This window comes from Pongo abelii, chromosome 10 (assembly GCF_028885655.2).
Source record: "Pongo abelii isolate AG06213 chromosome 10, NHGRI_mPonAbe1-v2.0_pri, whole genome shotgun sequence".
Taxonomy (NCBI): Eukaryota; Metazoa; Chordata; class Mammalia; order Primates; family Hominidae; genus Pongo; species Pongo abelii.
Genome location: NC_071995.2, coordinates 32,007,174 through 32,029,326, shown reverse-complemented (window position 1 = coordinate 32,029,326; position 22,153 = coordinate 32,007,174). Strand labels below are relative to the sequence as shown.

Below are 22,153 nucleotides of genomic sequence, written 5' to 3'. Positions count from 1 at the left end.
CATGATCTCAGCTCACTGCAACCTCCACCTCCTGGGTTCAAGCAATTTGCTGGAATTACAGATACCTGCCACCATGCTTGGCTAATTTTTGTATTTTTAGTAGAGACGGGGTTTCACCATGTTGGCCAGGGTGGTCTTGAACTCCTGACCTCAGGTGATCCGCCTGCCTCGGCCTCCCAAAGTGCTGGGATTACAGATGTGAGTCACTGCGCCGGGTCACGAATTTAGTTATATGTTAAAAGTTGGGTGGGGAAAGAAGAGAAGCTTAAGGGAAGAAAGTTATGCTGCTTTGCAAATCATGTATCTTTATTCTTTACACACACACACACACACACACACACACACACACATTAAGTATTTACTTACATTCACTGTTCAACTGGGATGGTTAGAAAGCTTTACATTCTGGCCAGGTGCAGTGGCTCACACCTGTGATCCCAGCACTTTGGGAGGCCGAGGCAGGCAGATCACCTGAGGTCAGGTGTTCGAGACCAGCTTGGCCAACATGGTGAAATCTTGTCTAACTAAAAATACAAAAATTAGCTGGGTGTGGTGGCACACGCCTGTAATCCCAGGTATTTGGGAGGCTGAGGCAGGATAATCGTTTGAACCTGGGAGGCAGAGGTTGCAGTGAGCCAAGATCTTGCCACTGCACTCTAGCCTGGATGACAGAGAAAGACCCCGTCTCAAAAAGAAAAGAAAAGAAAAGCTTCACATTCCTTCTTAAAATGCTGTAGCAGTGTGTCAGCCTGTTTCTTTCAGAAGCCTTTGGTTAAAGGTAGAAAACGATTAAAAAGAATAGAACAAAATCAGATTATGTATTTTGATAGATGTGAACATATAAAAATTTCCTGAGCTTTTTTCCAAAAATTTTTGACGGCTGATGTTCATTTCCCTATTATATTTACAAGTAGTAAATATTTCAAAAAGGTTGGATGAAAATTACCAATACTATAAAAAGAAGAGATACTCCAAAATGCTAGTGTTTGATAGTAGCCAGTGGGAAAACAAAAAACAAAAAAAGCCGTCTTCATGAAGGAAAGTAGAACTTTACCTGTTGTTACCTCAGAATTAGGCATTGCGAAAAGTATGATTTTATGATCTCAAAGTATGTTTACTATGCATTATTTCTAGATAATTTTCCTGTCCTGTAAGCTCTGGGTCTTGACTTAATGAAATGTTTTCTGCTTAGACTAGCTGAAGTGAAACCTTTAAATTCTTATCCACTTTCCCTTCCTGATTTGGTTGTTTATACCTGTAAGAGTATCCATTTTTGCTGGGTTTCATGTTTAACACAGAAGGGTGTGGACTTTCATGCTCTGTAAGGCTGAATTAAAGCCATCCTTTTTGGTACTGCTACATTAGCATTTTTTCTCAAACTCAGCTGCCATTTACCTGAAGAACATGGTGACACAATACTGGCCAGATCGAGAACCTCCACCAGGAGAAGCAATATTTCCATTCAACATTCACGAAAACGATCGCCAGCAAATACGTGATAACATTGTGGAAGGAATAATTCGGTCTCCAGATTTAGTGAGGTATGTGGTGCTATATCTTTATGATTACTAGAAAGCATGAAATGCTTAGATCTGAGGGTAGGTGCTGTTGGATCTAATCCTCGGCCTCATGTTTCATTTTCTAAAGAGATAAAGTAATAAAGAGGGACACTCAAAGAATATTATTTTACTTAGTGGTCTTTGCATTTGTAATTCTTTGCCTCAAGATATTTTGGAAAAGATTTTGTTGCCATATGTTGCCACAAAAAGAGGTAAGATTTAAAAAAAAATCATACTTAACCAAAACAATTGTGTAAGTCTTGCTACTTAAATGACCTTTATTCTTAGTAATGGTCTCTTGAGTGTTTTTACTACCTGCTTTTCTTTTCTTTGATACAGAGAGATTGATTCTGGGAATTTTTACCTGTCACCTGTCTTAATCTTTCCCTGTATTTTTATTCACATTTATGAATTGAGCATGCTTTCCTTCAGAGAAGACAGGATAGAGTAGGTATAAACTAGAAGAACTGTCTCCAGTTTTTCACAGTCATAGATTAGATGCTGTAGAGCAGTAGTGTCCCTCAGAACTTTCTGCAGTGACAGTGTTCTGTGTCAGTGCTATCTAATATTAGCCACATGGCATCAATGACTGTTGAGCACTTGAAATGTTGCTAGTGTAACTGAGGAACTGAATTTTTAATTCCATTTACTTTTGATTCATTTAAAGTGTGCATATGTAACTAGCAGCTGCTCTATTGGACAGAGCAGCTGTAGAGTCATAAAAATTTTGCAATCTTAAAATAGGAGAAACAAATTCTTTTCAACATACAAGATAGTAATTAGGTATCTTTTGAAAATGGAGGGACAAATAGGTGAAAACAGAGGTAGAGGAATGAAATTTTTTAATGTCAAGAGGTTGAATATAACGTTAGCCCTGAGTATCTAATAGCCATCATGACATAAGCAGTGGAAAAGGAAGGAAGTACGACAGGTAACAGGAAGGAGAACAAACATTGAACTTTTAGAGCAATTAATTTGTTAAGAGGAGAAAATAGGTGTGCTGGTTAAAAAAAAAATCACTATTATTCTCATTGGTTGCCCAAATGCCAGTCATGGGACTGATACCCCTGTGGTACCATCATGTATCCATTTATTTTCAAAATCTTAAATTTTCAGATCTCCCTTAATCTTCGAGTGGTTCTACACAGTAATGCATGAAGGATGGCCTTTCATAACCATCCTTTGCTTGGAATGAGAAAGGACTGGGAGAATCAACCTGAAGATGAAATTTTAAAAAATGAAAAGCTTCAGTTTTATTGTATACAAATATGACATTTATTGTTTAAAGGAGCAGCTACTACTGGCACTAAAGGAGATCTTTTATCTTTATTATGGGACAGTTCTCTGTGGCTTTGCTGCTTTTATGTCCTTAAGGCTTAATTATAATCATTGTTGAAATTTCTTCCACCTATTCTCAAAGTTTAAGAGTATTACAAAGGGATTTTTCAAATAGATTTGATAACGTGAAGAAAAGGCATCATTTTGTTTAATTTTACCAGTTTAAGTGAATCTGAGTTACTGGTTGTTCAACTGAAAATGCTTTATTTTTTTTTTAGTTGCACTGTGGAATCCTAATTTTGCCAGGTTTGTTTTCTAACCATTTGAAAATGTCACATAAGGTCATATTTGGTGATAACATTGAATTGATAGTTTGTAGAAAAGAAATTTTTCCCCCTATTTTCTTTTCAGTTCCAGTTAAAGTTGAAATCTCATTGAGGAAATGATTATTGATCTATGTTATCAGATAACTTATTTTAGCATTTAACTTTGTGGTTTTATTAAAGGAATATTTCCTTTTTCTGTTTTATGTCTCTTCTGTTGCCTTTTTCATTTATTTCTTTGGAAATAGCTCTTAGCTCTCCTCTTCAGGAATTGCCTCACTAATACATGTTTGTTTCTTATACTTGGGGTACAAAAATTAGTATCTCAGACTGCTATGGATAGATTCAACATACGATGTTGGGTTTTAATTGATAATGGATGAGTTCAAGGTTTTGGCCCATAGAGAAGCTTCCCACCATTATGTAGGCCTTCTTTGTACTTACTTGTACCATCTTTAGACTAGGTTTGTCTGTTTGAAGTGTTATTTTTTTCCCCATTTAGGATATGGTAACCAAAATATGAGATATAATAAACTGGGAAATTTTACAGAGTGGAGGTAGATTCATTGGAGTTCTTTGAAAATTTTAAACTATTAAAAAAATTTTTTTAAACTGTGTTTAGGATAAGATAGTTTGAAAGGTTTCATTCATTTTAGAAACTCACCCATTCTGTTTATTTTCAACAAGTTGAGCCACTGAGGATGTTTTTTAGATATGTCTTTTTTCCCCTACCCCACATATATAATACAGGTAAATAGAAGATAACAAACTTTTATGTAAAATATTAGCAGTCTTTGAAACATAGTATTTATAACTACTTAGATTTTGGACTTTTCTTCCCTACCTTGTAGAGTCCAATTAACAATGTGTCTCCGTGCCATCATAAAACATGATTTTCCTGGTCACTGGCCAGCAGTGGTCGACAAGATAGACTATTACTTGCAATCACAGAGCAGTGCAAGCTGGCTTGGCAGTTTGTTATGCCTGTATCAACTGGTGAAGACATATGAGTAAGTTGGTTTCCATTGGCTGAAGAAAGCAGCCTTGTGTAACTTAGAAATAATTAAGTTGCAAAGAGTGGTCTGTTGTGGATGTTCTGCACAGGTTATCAGATTAGTTTGGGAAATGTTGGGTTAAACATGCTTAAATGTGTTTATTTGCTGCAGTTATTGAAATAAACTTTAATGTGCTGATGGATATTGCTAACCTCTGAGACAGTGATATAATATGAAGCACATCTCAAACTTGTTAGTTGCACAGTACCATTTATTAACAGCTTTCCTTGGAAACTCTGATATAGAGATACCTTAATATTTGTCTTCTAGGGAGTATATTAAGTAAACCAAAACATTTACTTTTTTGGATGCAAGATAGAAAATGTTAACGTTTCTTTGCTAATGACATTCTCTTCCATAAAAGCAGCTTGGGTAGGTAGAGGACTAATAGCACACTTAAGAGTATTGCTTTCTGGTTTCTAGGAAGATTGCTACATGTGTATATAAAGTCCTGTAGTTCTTCTTTTAAACTGGCTAGTTCCTACTCTACTTATGGAATTTATAGAACATGTTTTAGATTTATGGCAATTAAAGTGATCTAAGAGCACCTAAATTGTAAACTATTTTAACTGCTCAATTCAGGGTAATATAATAAAAAAAAAATTCCCCCCCATATTATTTGTTACATAGTTTGTCTATTTAAAATAGCATAGCAACTTATATTTTATAGTAAGAATTTAGGCTGGATGAAAATTAATTTAAATACTAGAAACATTCATGTAGGAAAACTGCAAAATGGTCTTGGATTGTTTTAAACTAGTCTAAATCTTTCCAGAAAGATTTTAGGTGTTGTGCCTAAAACAGGATGTGTTATTTTAAATTTCTTTTCAACTTAATTTTAGCAATTCAAACAAACTACAAGCCAATGTTAATGATTTTGTTTTGTTAGTTTTATGTATTTAAAAAATATTTTGTAATTTATTGTTGATGGTTCTTTGGGTGGGAAAAATTACTTTTCTGTTTTTGTCTTTGCTTATGTAGATATAAGAAAGCAGAAGAGAGAGAACCTCTTATAATAGCAATGCAGATATTCCTGCCTCGTATTCAGCAACAAATCGTGCAGCTCCTTCCTGATTCCTCCTATTATTCTGTATTACTGCAGAAACAAATCCTGAAAATCTTTTATGCACTTGTTCAGGTAGGTTTCTATTGCAGAAAACAAATATGAAGTCCTGTATTTCTGCCTGACACATGGAAAGTGCTCAATAAGTGTCACTTATTATTAAAAATTATTTTGTATTGTCCCATATATTTCTTTAAAAAATGCTTATGAGGAACAGGTTCACAGAAATTAATTGCCCAAGATCGTCTCAATGGCATATCTGCCCCTATGTGCTTTTCACTCCAGTGTCTGAAATCATGTGTAAAGCAGAACCAGGGTAGGTAAACCTACCTGCTCTAAAACCTGATTACTTGACTTATCTGTCCTGTAGCATTCCTGCCTATAGATTAGTTATGATTACAAGAGAAGAAGAAGGAAAAGAAGAAGAGAGTCCCTCTTCTATAGGGAAATCATATTGATGGTAGTTTCTTTGCATTTGACTCAAAGCTAACAGAGGATTTAGGGCTCATTTTCCTTGGTTTAAAATACTGCCTAAAAAAAAATCTGAATGCTATAAGGGATACCAACATGGGAATCCAGAAAGAAATGAGAAGATAGAGATGAAATATGTTTGAAATATAAAAATATTTAACATCAAATCCTTGAAAGACTTGGGTAAATTATTTAGGTCTGATTGGAGGTAGAATAATTGTTTTCAGTCTTAACTGTTTGATGAATGAATTAAACTCTATTACATGCTTTCTAGTTGAATTTGTCATGAGAAGAGGATGGTTTTGTTGAGCTCAAAAACCAAGATAGTTTGGATCCATCCTTGGCTTTTCATTGACTTAGATACTTAAGCTATTTCAAAATATTTTATTTTAATAAAGATTTATATTTTTATTAAAGCTTCATCTTTTAAACTTTTAATAGGGATAGTCTGAGGCAGATTTTTTTTCCCCCAGAGCAGCCTTTTTGCAGGGAAAGAGAAGAGGGAAGGAGGCAAATGTGAGAAGAGAAGAAACTAGAATACTAGGAAAATATGTTCTCTCACTTGTTTTGAAATAATATTCAGAGGCCAGACTTCCTTTTTCTATTGGGAGAAACAGCTAGAAATTGGGAAGTAAGACAAAGGCTGATGAAATAATTTTTCTAAAGCCTCTACCTCTAATTGGTTTGCTAAGAGGACAGAATCTACATATTTTTCTCAGTCTATACTTGCTAAAAACCTGAAAAACCTCAACATTTGTAACCATTTTGGTAATCTATTATGTACTAATACATTAATATTCTCCTCTGGGAAGTAGAAATTTAGAAGGCATTAGGAGCCACTATTACAATGCCAACATAAGTAAAAAGCAATAATATGAGAAGGAGCAGACAATTTTGTTTTTAAAAGTATGAGCAGCCGGGTGCGGTGGGTCAGGTCTGTAATCCCAGCACGTTGGGAGGCCAAGGTGGGTGGATCACCTGAGGTCTGGAGTTCAAGACTGGCCTGGCCAACATGGTGAAACCCCATCTCTAGAAAAATACAAAAATTAGCCAGAAATGATGGCGGGTGCCTCTAATTCCAGCTATTCTGGAGGCTGAGGTGAGAGAATCGCTCGAACCCAGGAGGTGGAGGTTGCAGTGATCTGAGATTGCACCATTGCACTGCAGCCTGGGTGACAGAGTGAGACTCCGCCTCAAATAAAGTAAAAGTATGATACAACAGATCTTGTCTAAGTAGCATAATATTTATACAGGACACTTGGATATTCTATACATAAGCTCAGCCTAACCCTCAGCCTACTTTTCTGTTCCCTATATCAAATCCAAATGGCTTCCAAATGCACTTAGAATAAAGTGCATTTGGAACTTTTTTTTTTTTTTTTTTTTGAGATGGAGTCTCGCGCTGTCGCCCAGGCTGGAGTGCAGTGGCGCGATCTCGGCTCACTCCAAACTCCGCCTCCCAGGTTCACACCATTCTCCTGCCTCAGCCTCCTGAGTAGCTGGGACTACAGGCGCCCGCCACCACGCTCAGCTAATTTTTTGTATTTTTAGTAGAGATGGGGTTTCACCGTGTTAGCCAGGATGGTCTTGATCTCCTGACCTCATGATCCGCCCGCCTCGGCCTCCCAAAGTGCTGGGATTACAGGCGTGAGCCACTGCGCCCAGCCTGGAACTTCTTAATATAGCCCATGAAGCCCTTCATCTCCTCATCTTCTTCTCTTATTCCTACCTTTGTACATGTACAGTCATGTATTACTTAACTCTGGGGATGCATTCTGAGAAAATGCATTGTTAGGTAATTTTTGTCCCTCTGTGAACATTGTAGAGTGTACTTACACAAACCTAGATGCTATAGCCTGCTACATACCTAGGCTGTGTGTTGTTCCCAGGCTGCAAACCTGTACATGTTACTGTACCAAATACTGAAAGCAGCTGTAACTCAATGGTAAGTAATAGAAAAGATATGCTAAAAATACAGTATAAGATATTTTTTAAAAAGCACTCCTGTATTGGGTACTTACCATGAATGGAACTTGCAGGACTGGAAGTTGCGGTGGGTGAGGTAGTGGTGAGTGAATGTGAAGGCCTAGGATGTTAGTCTATGCTTATAAATGTTGAACATTTAGGCTACACTAAATTTATAAAATTTATCTGCAATAATAAATTAACCCTAGCTTAGCTTACTGTAACTTTTTTACTTCATAAACTTTAAATTTTTTTTTTTTTTTTTGAGATGGAGTCTCGCTCTGTCGCCTAGGCTGGAGTACAGTGGCGCAATCTTGGCTCACTGCCACCTCTGCCTCCCAGGTTCAAGCAATTCTTCTGCCTCAGCCTCGATTTACAGACGCCTGCCATCACGCCTGGCTAATTTTTCGTATTTTTAGTAGAGACGGGGTTTCACTATGTTGGCCAGGCTGGTCTCAAACTCCTGACCTCGTGTTCCGCCCGCCTTGGCCTCCCAAAGTGCTGAGATTACAGGCATGAGCCACCACGTCTGGCCACACTTTAAAATTTTTAACTTTTTGACTCTGTTGTACTAACACTTAGTTTAAAATATTAACATGTTGTACAACTGTACAAAAATATTTTCTTTATATCCATATATTAAAAGGTTTTATATTTTAGAATTTTATTTTTTTTCAAACTTTTTCATTAAAAGCTAAGACACACCCACATTAGCGTAGGCCTATGCAGGGTCAGGATCATCAATATCACTGTCTTCCACTTCTGTATTCTGTCCTGCTGGAGTGTCTTCATTTCAGGGGCAATAACATGCATGAAGCTGTCATCTATGATAACAATGCCTTCTGGAATACTCCTGAAAGACCTACCGGAGGCTGCTTTAGATAACTTAAAAAAAAAAAAGAAGGAGTACACTCTAATGATGAAAAGTATTGTATAGTAAAAATATAAACTAGTAGTATAGTTGTCATTACCAGTTACGTACTGTATAAAATTGCTATACTTTATACAACTGGCAATGCAGTAGGTTTATTTGCACCAGCATCACCACAAATATTTGAGTAATGCATTGTGCTGTGACTTTAAGATGGTTACTATGTCACTAGGTGATAAGAATCTTTCAGCTCTGTTCTAATCTTATGGGACCATTGTTGTATATGCAGTCTGTCACTGACTGAAACATTTGTTACGTGGTGCATGACTTTATATACATTTTTTCCAGTTAGAGTGTAAACTTCGTGAGGGCAAAGATTGTCTCTTATTATGTCTGTAGCATGTAGCATGTAGCATGTTTTGTACTGAATGCATGTGGAGGCAATATCCCTCTTCTGCAACTCACAGTACAGCAGAGGTGAGCCATATATCTGTGTAGTACAAAGTGGACTGTAGTTATTATGCTACAGTGTAGAGGAAAGTAATTAAAAAAAAGTTTCATGAGTGTTTAATGAAATAAATATTTTCATCAAGGTGGTTAAAATGGAAAGTTTGACCCTCAAAGGGGTAAGTCATAAACATCACTCACTTAGAATCTCATGCTGAATAAATGAGACCTCAGTGGTATTCATTTGTTTTTCCTTTCAAAAAGTAGACCCAAGAAACAACTCATGGCAGGTAGTCTTCTAAATTTAAAAATTTAAGTCATATGAATCTATTTTAAGTTAGGTTGAACTATACAAGATTGCTATTTTCATTCTCAAATGTTAGCCGTTTCATATATTTTAGCCTTACAATATAGATAAAATTGATGATTTTTTTGGATGGGAAGAATTACTATTCATGTTGTTGTTGTTCTTCTCTTTTCCAGTATGCGTTGCCTCTTCAGCTAGTGAATAACCAAACCATGACAACATGGATGGAGATCTTCCGAACTATTATCGACAGGACCGTTCCTCCTGTAAGAAAAAGCTTTTCTCAAGAAAAATAGGGGAAATGGGTTTGGAATGTTTGCGGTAGACTGATTCATTATCCCTGACTGCTCTTTGAAAAAATTTACTACTATAATAAAATAAATTAATAAAATAATTCATAATACCATTTTTAGAAAGCTTAGAAAAGCAATTTAAATCCTACCAAAAATGAAAACTGTTTTTAAAACTTTATATTTATTTCTCTAGTCTTTTTTTTTTCCCTCTGCATCTATATACAACATATTTAATTTATAAAAGTAGTATATGTTGGCTGGGCATGGTGTCTCACACATGTAATCCTAGCACTTTGGGAGGCCAAGCTGGGAGGATCACTTGAGGCCAGGAGTTCAAGACCAATCTGTGCAACATAGTGGGACCTTGCCTCTACAAAATGTAAAGAAAAAAGAAAAATAGCTAGATGTGGTAGCATGTGCCAGCTACTTGGGAAGCTGAGGCGGGGGGATCACTGGTAGTTTGAGGCTGCAGCAAACTATGCTTGGGGGACAGAGCAAGACCCTATCTCAAAAAAGAAAAAAAAAAGAAGTATTTATTGATACTATTTTGAAATTCAGTTTTGACTTAAAACTTACAAATATTTTTATGATTATGAATGCTTTTATACTGTCTTTTTTTTGTTTTTTTTTGAGACAGTCTCGCTCTGTCGCCTAGGCTGGAGTACAGTGGCATGATCTTGGCTCACTGCAAGTTCCGCCTCCCGGGTTCACACCATCCTCCTGCCTCAGCCTCCTGAGTAGCTGGGACTACAGGTGCTCGCCACCACGCCCGGCTAATTTTTTTTTTTTTTTGTATTTTTTTTTTTTTTTTTTAGTAGAGATGGGGTTTCACGGTGTTGGCCAGGATGGTCTCGATCTCCTGACCTCGTGATCCACCCACTTCGGCCTCCCAAAGTGCTGGATTACAGGCGTGAGCCACTGCACCCTGCCTATACTGTCATTTTTGTTGAATGTTTTACTTGCTGGATGTTTAGGCTTTAATTTTTTAGTGTTTTAACTCTTAAGAATGTACTTAAATTTTTGTGCACATATATGATTATTTTCTTTGGATAAACTAGAAACATGGAAGGCTTTTCACTAATCTTGCAGAGTGCTCTTCAAGAAAGTGTGCCCTCAGTTACACTTTAATAAGCAGTGACTGAGGATGCTTGTTATGGGTACACACTTAATTCTAAGTTTGTCCATTTGATAGGGAAAAGATAGTGTTTCATTTTGATCTGCAATAATACTATCTTTAATTTATCACATTAATTCTTGTATCTATTAAAATTTTAGTTTGTCTTAAAATGTGCAGTATTATTTCTCTTGTCCATATTGTGAGACAAAGTATTTTGACGTTTAGCTTACATACATAAATGCACAGAACTTAATGACTAGTTCAGTGAATTTTGACATACACTTGTGTTATCACCCAGATAAAAATGTAGAACCCTTTCCTCATCTCAGAGTGTCCTGAAGGAACCATGGTGTTTTGTATTTTGTCCTCTACTTATTTAGGCCTTTTGAAGATAGGAGGTAAATGTGAACAGCAGCATTGGTTAGTTGAAATTTACTTTGCTTATTTAATTCCTACCTAGCAATCTATAAAGTAAGAATTTTCATTTGTATAGCAATCTAACTACACATTAATATGACTTAACCTGTATCAAGATTTATCTTGCCTTTGTTATTCACATAAATACTTCTACTATGCAGAACTTTAATCTGGTAATTTTGTCCTGTTAGGAGACTCTGCACATCGATGAGGATGATAGACCAGAACTGGTATGGTGGAAGTGTAAGAAGTGGGCACTGCATATTGTAGCTCGGCTGTTTGAACGGTAATTATCTGTTTATTACATTGATGATCATGCAGCCAGTATCTCAGTATCAGATATGATTATTTGTCTTTAGAGCCACCGAGAGCCAAGAGTCACTCTATTTAAAGTAGCTTAACTTTAATCATTGGCTTTGAGATCATAATGAAGTGGGTGGTCTTCTCTGGATCTTTTCTATTCTTCTGTGAAAAACTTGGAAAAATAACATTGTTCAGCCCATTGGTAATATCTAAGAATTATGCAAGAAGCTGCATGGTCACTCAACTCCGTAATAATGTCAAATTTAATTTTAAAAGCATTTATTGAAAAAAATCTATGTCAGTTGTAACATTTTAATTTTGAATATTCACCCTTTAGGAGCTCTTGGTTTAGCAAGTAAAAGCTTCTGTCTGAAACTTTACAGTATGGCCCATAGTCTAAGTACAGGTTATCTTGATTTCATTTTGTGGCTTGTGGGAAAAAAAGGCAGTGTTAGTTTTCTGTCCCAGTAGATTCCATCTTTGAATAAGGGACTATATTTAAATTATTAGCAAGCATGCTGTTTGTAAAATTCATGTTATTTGTACATTTTCTCTTTCTATTTAAGATATGGAAGCCCAGGAAATGTCACAAAAGAATACTTTGAATTTTCTGAATTCTTTTTGAAAACCTATGCAGTGGGCATTCAGCAGGTAATAAGCTTATGCTTTTAAAATAGAAGAATGGTTACTACTGAAAGTAAAGTCATTTCTATCTACTGGAAGTAGGTTACAAACATACTAATTCATTACATATTTATAGAGGATGAAAGGACAGTTCTGGGAATCTATTACAGTGCAATTAGTTTTAAAACCAAGTTTCCAGTGCAATTAGTTTTAGAACCAAATGTTCCGAGACAGCCACCACCAGAACTGAATCCTGGACTCTGGACTCAAACCTTTTAAGCTGATAGTGGTGTAGCAGTCACCAGTATTAGATTGGGTTCTTCTATTAATTCTCTGACCTCTTATGAGTTTTTTGATCTTTATTTCTTCACCTCTTTGTTCTAAGTTTTTATTTTAGAAGACTTATATAATATGAATTGGTCTATATGAAGAGTAGTTGAGCTTATTAGACATCAAGACTCTTAGCTGAGAACTTAAACATTTCTATGGAAGTTTGGGAACCATTCTATATAGTGAAAATTAGTTCCTGAAACAATCCAAGTTGATATAATGTTTAAAAATTTTAAAAGCTACAAAGGACAAGTGGTCCATGAAAATTGGTTGATCAGTGTTGCCATTTAAATCATATTTTTATGTTTCAATACAATTTATTAATTATTGACCACTGGCTGTGTCAGGACCATATTGAGGAAGCAAAGACTAATTAGACATAGGGAAAAGCTTTAATGACATAGAAGGTGTTTCTAGATTTTTTTTTTGAGATGGAGTCTCACTCTGTTGCCCAGGCTGGAGTGCAGTGGCACAATCTTGGCTCACTGCAACCTCTGCCTCCTGGGTTCAAGCAATTCTGCCTCAGCCTCCCAAGTAGCTGGGATTAAAGGCACACATCACCACACCTGGCTAATTTTTTATATTTTTGGGTAGAGGTGGGGTTTCACCACGTTGGCCAGGCTGATCCTTGAACTCCTGATCTCAAGTGATCCACCCAACTTGGATTCCCAAAGTGCTGGGATTACAGGTGTGAATCACCGTGCCCGGCTCTAGATTTTTTTTTTTGAAATAGCTCTTTATTGTCAGCATTATAATGTTAAGTACTTAGAACCTGTTGTCTTGAGATGGAATACTTCCTTTTATGTGTTATCATTTTGCCTAGTAGAATGCTTTCTAAAAAGTACAATGCAACAATTCAGGAAAGCTGTAGTTATGTAGTTGAATTTCTCACAAGTTATTTTGTTGGCTGGTGAGACAATCTATAGGGAAAATTAGTGAATAAAACCAGGACAATCAGGAAGCTGGTCAGCTGTCTTCTGCCCCTTCCACTGCTGTCCACTAATGTTAAACTCCTTAAAGTATCTTAAAGTTAATTTCCACTTGAAGTGTGGTGAGTTGATTTTTTTTCAGTGTCATAAACATGTATGTGTGTGTATACCTGTATACACATATAAAAATGCCATTATATCCGTGTTATAAACTCTTGGTACCATGGTTATTTAAGGATATATTCCTGATACTTAAAAATAGTTTTCTTATCAGGGACTCTTCTTTCCCCCACTGTTGTGTAGGGAGAGAATCTCCCATTTCCCATCTCCCATCACCCCTACTTTGTATGAGCCACATCTGTATTAGAAAGAATCATGTTCAGTATCATCCATTTCTAGCTTGCATCACAGAAGGGGTTTCTACATGATGACAGGACTTCCGACAAATTTGGTAAACCTGAGTTTTAGGAAACTTGAATAAAATCCATATTCTGAATTTATAATTTCTGTACCTATTTTGAAAGAATGCTTTTTATTTATTCAGCAACTCACTTATAAGCTTGATATGGTGAAGAGCTCTGGAGACCAGGAGTTGGAAGGCAACTTTCTGTAGTGAAGAAAGTTGCCTAAAGGTCCTTGAGCCAGTCAGAGCTGCTTTGGCATGGCTTTTTCCTTATAAATAATTTTTTTAAATCAGTTTTTAAAAAATAACTTCTCAGTTGTGTTATGTTTACAAAGACCTTCTGTGATCTGAGATTATAAAAGAAAATTCTCCCATGTTTTCTTTAAGGAATCCTGTGCTGTCATTTTTTGTCATTGTTAAAATAGTTCCCCATCTGAAGTTTATTTTGGTGTGAAGTTGAGGGAGTTAATTTAAATTTTTTCAGAGGGCTAATCAGTTATGCCAATACTATTTTTTGAACAACTTTTCTCTTCTAATTTGAAGGAGTCTTTATGAAATAATGAAACATCTTTGTGCTGTCTCTTGTTGTATGGAAGTTTTTAATGTTTATTTAGTCAGATCTGTTATTGTAATTTTTTTTTTTTTTTTTTTTTTTTTGAGGCAGAGTCTCACTCTATCACCCAGGGCTGGAGTGCAGTGGTGTGATGTCAGCTCACTGCAAGCTCCGCCTCCGTGGTTCATGCCATTCTCCTGCCTCAGCCTCCCGAGTAGCTGGGACTACAGGCGCCCACCACCACGCCTGGCTAATTTTTTTGTGTTTTTAGTAGAGACGGGGTTTCACCATGTTAGCCAGGATGCTCTCGATCTCCTGACCTCGTGATCCGCCCGCCTTGGCCTCCCAAAGTGCTGGGATTACAGACTTGAGCCACCGCGCCCGGCCCCTGTTATTGTAATTTTGTAAACAGGAGTTTTAACTTACTTTGAAGAGCTAGCAGTGGAATAGAAATTTAGACTTTGCCTGGAAGTTACAATGAGACACCGTTTAGTTCAATATAACATGGACCTATCTAATAATTAAAGCTGTTTATCTGAGCTTTCTTACAAAAGATTGATTTTTCTCCCAAATCTGTTAATTTTTCTATGGATTCTGAATTTTAGGTCATGCCAAAAATGGCACCTCCCCCTTTTAACCTTATAATTGTTTATGTTCTTCTGTATTTTGTATTTTCTTATAGGTGCTACTAAAAATTTTAGATCAGTATAGACAGAAAGAATATGTAGCTCCCCGTGTTCTCCAGCAAGCATTCAACTATCTCAACCAAGGGGTGGTTCATTCTGTAACCTGGAAGCAGATGAAGCCACACATACAGGTTAGTGTCAGAGAGCAGCTCTCCAAAATTATTCTCTGGTTAAATTAGGTTTTCTAGACAAAGTTAGTATTACTAATCCTATATTTTACATTTTATATGTATACATTTTACCATTAATAATTTCTAATGAGTGAAGTCCTATGTCAGATATAAAGGGCTTAGAAATTTAAGCATTTGAGAAAAGTGAAGCCTTCAAGTTTTGAGTCGGGAGACCTGGATTCACTTGATCTTGCTTAATCTCATTAAGCCCCATTTTCTCCTCTATTAAGGCACATAGTGTTTTTCTATCCTTATCTAAAAGTTGCTAGGATTAAATAAGGTATTTTGTGAGAAAGTATTTTGAAAACTTACCAGGGCTCTACTAAGGTAGTGTTATTTTGCAGGAATTGAAGACTGATATGTGACCGTTTTATTTTGTAGGTATGAGCAAGGTTTTTATTTCTTTTCTTGGATTGTTAAGTTCAGTAGCATCATTGTTTCTATATCAATTGTTTGCCTAAAGGTAGAATTCAGCATTGTTATTTAGCTAAAGAACAAATGGGAATGGAAAATTATAGGCCACTAATAAATAAATACTTATTTGTATACAAATAATTAGATAATTCGACAATGTTAGGAACTGAATACCTACTCTGTCTCCCAAACTGTGAATTCTTAAATTTTATAAATGATATCTGAAAAGAAAAATCTTTCACTTTGCTGTTTGCTGTCCAGGACAGAATTTTAGTGTTATTACCTGTCTTACCAACAGATATCTTTTCTTTGATTTATGTAGATATCTTAATAACTATTTGATATCTACATAACTAATCACTTTGATCAAATAGTGATAATTTCTTTGCAATTAATAAAGATACTGATTTCATTTGCTGTGTTCCTGTAAAGTAAGGGTGAGTTGTGATAGCATTTCTTCTTACTTCATACCTTTGGCTTTATTTTTACATAGCTGTAAAGTAGGAATAAGAAAACGCTGATCCTTAGGCTGAATTTTTTCACTTAGAATTATTTAATTTGGAATAAGTGGTAAGAGATGATCCTGTTTTTATATAAATTGTTGTTAGAGCCTAAAAGGGCTTAATAGAACATTAGTAGCAGTGCACAGAGAGGCTAGTAGATAGGACTTTTCTCTAACTGAAACCTACATTTGTAGAGTAGGAAATTAGTTTCTTTGGGAATAGAAGTAAAGAAAATTCCAATTTTTATTTTTTTATTTTTTTGTTTTTTTATTTTTTTGGAGGGGAATCTCACTCTGTTGCACAGGCTGGACTGCAGTGGCATGATCATGGCTCACTGCAGCCCTGAACTCCTAGGCTCAAGAGACCTCCAAGATGCACGCCACCATGCTTGGCTACGTTTTTATGTATTTTTCTGGTGATGGGGTCTTGCTACAGTGCCCAGGCTGGTCTTGAACTCCTGGCCTCAAGTGATCCTTCTGCCCTTGGGCTTCCAAAGAGGTAGGATTACAGACATGAGCCACCATGCCTGGCCCTTTAATATTGTTAATACATGGACATTTAGGACTAAAATGGAAATGTTAAAAAAAAAATTTCAAAATAAGGACTATAATAGTAAATATAACCTTGACTTGACATTTTACACACACAGAGTTTGGAAAACTAACATCATAAAGGCTGTCAACAAGTACGTTATTAGTATTCCTCAAACTTGAATAGCCTATACCCATTTGTTACTTTTTTTTCCCTCATTTTAGAATATCTCTGAAGATGTGATTTTTTCTGTGATGTGTTATAAAGATGAGGATGAAGAGCTGTGGCAAGAAGATCCATATGAGTATATAAGGATGAAATTTGGTAATTGAGATGGTTTTATTTCTCATCAGTTGCTGGATATGTAAAGTAATATAACTAAATTTATATTTTTAAGCAAATGTTATTACTTTGTTAAATCTCCCAGGTTCTGCTTTGCATGATATAATCTGAAACTTTGAGAGTTTGATGTTATTTTGTTGAACTAGAGAACTTGAGATTGTCAGATGTGGGAGATGAAAAGCCACCTTATTCGTCTCTCTTACGGGTGCTCAAGTTCCCATGGAGCCATCTGTTACTTACGCTGTTGTGATGCTGATCTGCAGGGACCATCCGTTTTTGTGCCTTTTGGGAGACTCATTTATAGATTGGGTTGTTCTCATGTGGGAAATACTTTGGATTTCTGCATATTTTAGGGGTACCCCAATTTGGTTTGCTTGCTTATCTGAGAGACTTAAGTGTTCCACAAGGGAAATAAATTTCATATGGGGGCCCCACTGTGTGTGGTCCAGTTCTTTGGGTGTCCTTTTAACTTGGATCTTCCTGGAAACTGTTGAATTGTGTAGGTGGCCTGATTTATTCCCTTTTATTCCCAGTTTGTATTAATTGCTTCATGGAACACTCAAGCACTTAACATAGCAAAATATTAATTTGCATACCTATCTCCCACGACTTAGAAGCTTTCTGAGGACAGGAATTTTACCTTCTTTGCTTAATTTTGCATTTTCTATCTCTTCTACACCTCTGCATTCCTCCACTAGTGCTTGGCCTCCAGTATGCCTTCAATAAATGTTGAAACAAATGATTGCTAAATCTAGCGCTGCATGCTGAAAGTGCTGTAATAAAGCAGTGCTTTCCTCTTAGTTGAGCCAGGTGTGTCTAGCTATGTAAGCTAAACCTACTGGTACAGATGCTAGTTTTTTGGGCTGTGTTTTTACAGAGCTTTGTGTTTATATTATTTGAGGATCCTGTTTTCTCTTGGAGACAAAGTATAAGAAAAGCAAATCAATGAGAAACATTTATCATCTGCTTGATTTGTTATTTTTCTTTTGAAAATCATTATTCATATGTGTAACTTATTATTTCCCCTTTCTTATGCCTTTGCTTTTCTAGTTTGCTTTGAGTGATTAGCCAACCATTCTTCTCTATTTTTTTTTTTTTTGTTGTTGTTCCAGTGATCCTCCCACCTCAGCCTCCATGTAGTTGGGGCCACAGGCATGTGCCACCACACCTGGCTAATTATTTTTTTGCAGAGACAGGGTCTCCCTATATTTCCCAGGCTGGTTTCGAACTCCTGGCTTAAGTGATCCTCCTGCCTTGCAAGGCATTCTTTTAGTGTTTACTTCTTTCATAATACCTATGTGTTTTTGTGATGTACAGAGTATTTGTTTAGCTTTCAGAAAGTTACCATTATTTATATATTCTTCATATCTGATAAGATAGGTATAAATATCCCAGTTTTTAGAAAATAAGAACTCTATGTCTGTTGATTAACAGTGGGAATTTACATTTTATTGTTTAAAAGTGGATATGGGTAATTCAAAACTGACTAGCTGAAGTGAGTTTTCTTTAATCGTTTCCTTCTGTAGACTGGAATGCAGTGGCTTTTATTTGACATGTGTATTTTACTTTTGGGTAACCACAGGGAAGAACAATTACTGCGTTTTCTTTTTATATGTTTGGCACTTGCAATTATTTACGTGAAACAAAGCATTCCTATCTAAATGTATTGACTGATTAATAATAATATTTTAGTTTATTCTTTTTATCTACTCTTTAACCAACATCTCCCCACTTCCCCCAATAATGTTTTTTGATTTGGTAAGAACTAACAAGAGCTCAGGCTTTGATGTTAAGATAGCGTGGGTGTGAATGCTGGTTTGGTCACTTACCTGCTGTGTGACTGTGGACAGGTTACTTAACCTCTCTAAAATTCAGTGCTTTCAGCTGTCAAACGGGTGATGATAATAGTGCTGGGAGGATTAAATGGGATAATACACATGAACTAACTGCTTAGCATAGAATACTAGATGCTTCTAAAACTGTGGCATACTGCTTGGCACAGAGTAAGTACAGTACTCCAAAAATGTTCTTATTATGTTTGTATTTTATATTTTGAGGTAGACTTAGATTTGGTTTTATCTTTTATATTTAAACAAGGACATATCAGATACCTCTCAAGATTTCAGTTTCTTATGTAAAACTGCCTATTCTGAAACTTGTGAAAATGTTCATGGTATTAAGTGATATATTAAGTTTTAGATAGGCATATACTCAACAAAACTTGCTAAACCTTCGTATCGACAGAGCCAGGCATGGTCCTAGCAGTCCCTCAAGGCTTTTATACTTGCTGTTTCACCTGCTTGGAGTGCTTTATCCATGGATTGCTTTCTCCCTCATTTCATTCAATTTCTGCTTAAATGTTACCTTAACAGAGTTGGAGAGGCTTTCGCTAACACCCTATTTAAACTAGCACCCCATACTCTGTCACTCTGTCTCTTTACCCTATTTTACATTTGTTCTTAGCCTGACTTATTATGTGTGTATATATGTGTAATCTGTTTCTTTGTCTCAGTACGTAAGCTCCGTGAGAACCTTTTTGTTTGATCTTTGTATCCCCAGGGTCTAGAACGGTACCTGGCACATAGTAAGAGCTGAGTGAATTTTTGTTGTTTTTTGATAGAGATAAAGCACTTTTTCTGTTCTCAGTGAAACAGATGTGCAAATGCATTGTTTTCTTCAATATAATAGTTGGAAAGGACAACCTGTAGAGTTTGAGGAACATTGTTTTGTGCAGGAGACAGCAATGTTGTGGTGCCACTGTATATCCTTAGCTTTTTAGTGCTGTCAAGCAGTGTCATATGTGGACGGTTTTATTTTTTTGGTTTGGAATAGCGGTCAGTCAGGTTTAAAATCTAGAATAAGTAATTATATTTTCACTAACATGGTTTTAACCTTTTAAAATCTTAGATATTTTTGAAGATTATGCTTCTCCCACCACAGCAGCCCAGACTCTTTTATATACTGCTGCAAAGAAAAGAAAAGAGGTATTTCATTTTTGTTTTTAAATCCAAAACTGAAAGGTGGCCTGTGTTGATTTGATACTCTAGTATATCCCCAGTATTTGAGAAATTATGTTGTTATTCGTTATAATTTGTCACCTTAAGAATTTTTTTTTCCTCTCCTGGTGAGGGGAAAGGGGGTATCATGGTTATTTCGTTTTCTTAATAAATTGTACTTTTCTTATTGAGCTTATAGTTGCTTGATAAAACATAATAAAATGGCTTTATTTTTAAAAATTTGTGCATCATAGTTAATACTATAGTAAGACAATGAAAGTTCATGTAGACTAAATGGATTCTTCTATTTCTTTAGGTGTTGCCAAAAATGATGGCATTCTGTTATCAAATCCTAACAGACCCGAACTTTGACCCTAGGAAGAAAGATGGAGCCCTGCATGTGATTGGTTCCCTAGCTGAGATTTTACTGAAGGTTAAGATAATCAAAATTTAATTTACTTAATAACATTGTAAAGCACAGGCAAATGAGATAATATGAAAGTTATGGTTAATTTAAAGCTGGTGACTACCTCTGGATAATTGAGTTCACAACTGTCCTCCTTTCTGTCACCTGTTTCTTTAATTAAAAAGAAAATTTGACTGTTTAAAGTTTTCCGTATGAAACTATTGCTATGTGAAAGGGATACAAAGTATCTTATGTCTACAAAATCAATCAATATCAAACTGATCTAAGGTAATATTTGTCTTGTTTTAAAACATGCAATATACAGGTCAAATAATTTTACAAAATTAGAAGTATATTAAATGCAAGTCATAGTAAACATACTTGATTAGGAAGCGATTCTTACATATGAAAAATAAATTGATAAGTTGAAATTTGTTTCCTAATAGAAGAGTTTATTCAAGGACCAAATGGAGTTGTTTCTACAAAATCATGTATTTCCATTATTATTGTCTAACCTGGGATATCTTCGAGCTAGAGTAAGTTTTTCATATTTCTGTCATGTATCTTAAATCTTCATAAGATAATTATTCAAATAAATGTTTTTGGATAAATTGACCTTTTACCACATATTGAGATGAAATAGAGTCAATTAGAATGTCTGCCTATGGTCACATCAGCTGAATAAAGGACAAACTATTAAAGAAAAAGATTTATGGGCTGGGTGCAGTGGCTCATGCCTGTAATCCCAGCACTTTGGGAGGCTGAGGCGGGCAGATCACTTGAGATCGGGAGTTTGAGACCAGCCTGGCCAACATGGTAGAACCCTGTCTCTACAAAAATACAAAAAATTAGCTTTGCTTCATGGCAGGCGCCTGTGATCCCAGCTACTAGGGAGGCTGAGCCAGGAGAATTGCTTGAACCCGGGAGGCGGAGGTTGCGGTGAGCTGAGATTGTGCCACTGCACTCCAGCCTAGGCAACAGTGAGACCCTGTCTCAAAAAAAAAGGAAAATATTTATGGATTTTATTTCCTGCTGGTTTTATTTCATTTGTCACCCTAGCCTCACTTGCTGCATATGTAAAACATGAAATGAGAAAGGTGATTTTATAGCAGTGATACAATTTAAATTCACTAATGGATTTATTTTGTGTATAAAATGACATGAAATTCTAGATTGGCTAAGATTGAATTTGATTTTCAGTATATTAGGTAGATTTGCCTTAGTGAAATGGAGAGATTAATAATCCATGTGAAATTGTGCTCTATGTGTATATTCTTTTAGAATCAATATATTTTATGGAGAAATAGAAACAGGACTTTTATTCAAGAGCCTAGTATTTTTCTTTATAAATATATCAACACAATGTCTTGCTAAAAACAACATATATTAACAATGCCTTGTACACTAGAAAGCATTTTATAAAATAATAGTTACTAGCGCAATATCTGGGCAAATGTGGACTAGGGACGCTGAGGGCACATGAGCATTTTTACAGTGGGGCTCCTACCTTTGAGAAGTTATATGAATTGTGATTCTCTTGCTAAAAGTCTTTAGTAACTAGAATTAATTTCTGTTGATTGTGTTTGATGCACACAGAGAGTAAAATATAATAATGATTCTGTGGTCTAATAGTTAAAATGTGATCATCTATACCAGGTTTAAAATTTTTGGTACCTATGTGAGTGAAAAAAAGGAAGCTTACTAAACCAGTTAGTGTAAGGGAAAATAATGTTTTACCTAAGTTTGACAAATGAATTTCAGATACTGGTTTGGAGTTGCTTTTGCATATAACAAATT

The 22,153-nt window shown here is 35.8% G+C and overlaps 1 protein-coding gene and 1 long non-coding RNA gene across 9 annotated transcripts in view; one reads left to right on the top strand and one right to left on the bottom strand.

Annotated features, from left to right (window-relative positions):
• IPO8 (importin 8) overlaps nt 1-22,153 on the top strand; it is a 67,212-nt gene that overhangs the window by 10,200 nt on the left and 34,859 nt on the right. Inside the window, exons 3-13 of one of the 2 annotated variants that reach the window (XM_002823074.3) lie at nt 1,385-1,541; nt 4,012-4,170; nt 5,197-5,353; nt 9,516-9,605; nt 11,358-11,452; nt 12,036-12,120; nt 14,991-15,125; nt 16,837-16,936; nt 19,862-19,938; nt 20,267-20,383; nt 20,803-20,892. In XM_002823074.3, coding sequence (XP_002823120.1) covers nt 1,385-1,541; nt 4,012-4,170; nt 5,197-5,353; nt 9,516-9,605; nt 11,358-11,452; nt 12,036-12,120; nt 14,991-15,125; nt 16,837-16,936; nt 19,862-19,938; nt 20,267-20,383; nt 20,803-20,892 — 1,262 coding nt within the window. The remainder of the gene's footprint in view (nt 1-1,384; nt 1,542-4,011; nt 4,171-5,196; nt 5,354-9,515; nt 9,606-11,357; nt 11,453-12,035; nt 12,121-14,990; nt 15,126-16,836; nt 16,937-19,861; nt 19,939-20,266; nt 20,384-20,802; nt 20,893-22,153) is intronic. The other variant, XM_009247588.3, reaches the window with a different exon arrangement.
• LOC129049093 (uncharacterized) overlaps nt 1-22,153 on the bottom strand; it is a 31,100-nt gene that overhangs the window by 3,745 nt on the left and 5,202 nt on the right. Inside the window, exons 3-6 of one of the 7 annotated variants that reach the window (XR_008511884.1) lie at nt 15,477-15,621; nt 11,800-11,898; nt 9,440-9,603; nt 8,390-8,599 (exon numbers count right to left, since the gene is read on the bottom strand). This is a non-coding gene — a long non-coding RNA (uncharacterized LOC129049093). Of the gene's footprint in view, nt 1-8,355; nt 8,600-9,395; nt 9,604-11,799; nt 11,899-15,476; nt 15,622-22,153 lie in introns of those variants that run through there. The other 6 variants (XR_008511882.2, XR_008511883.2, XR_008511880.2 and 3 more) reach the window with 6 other exon arrangements.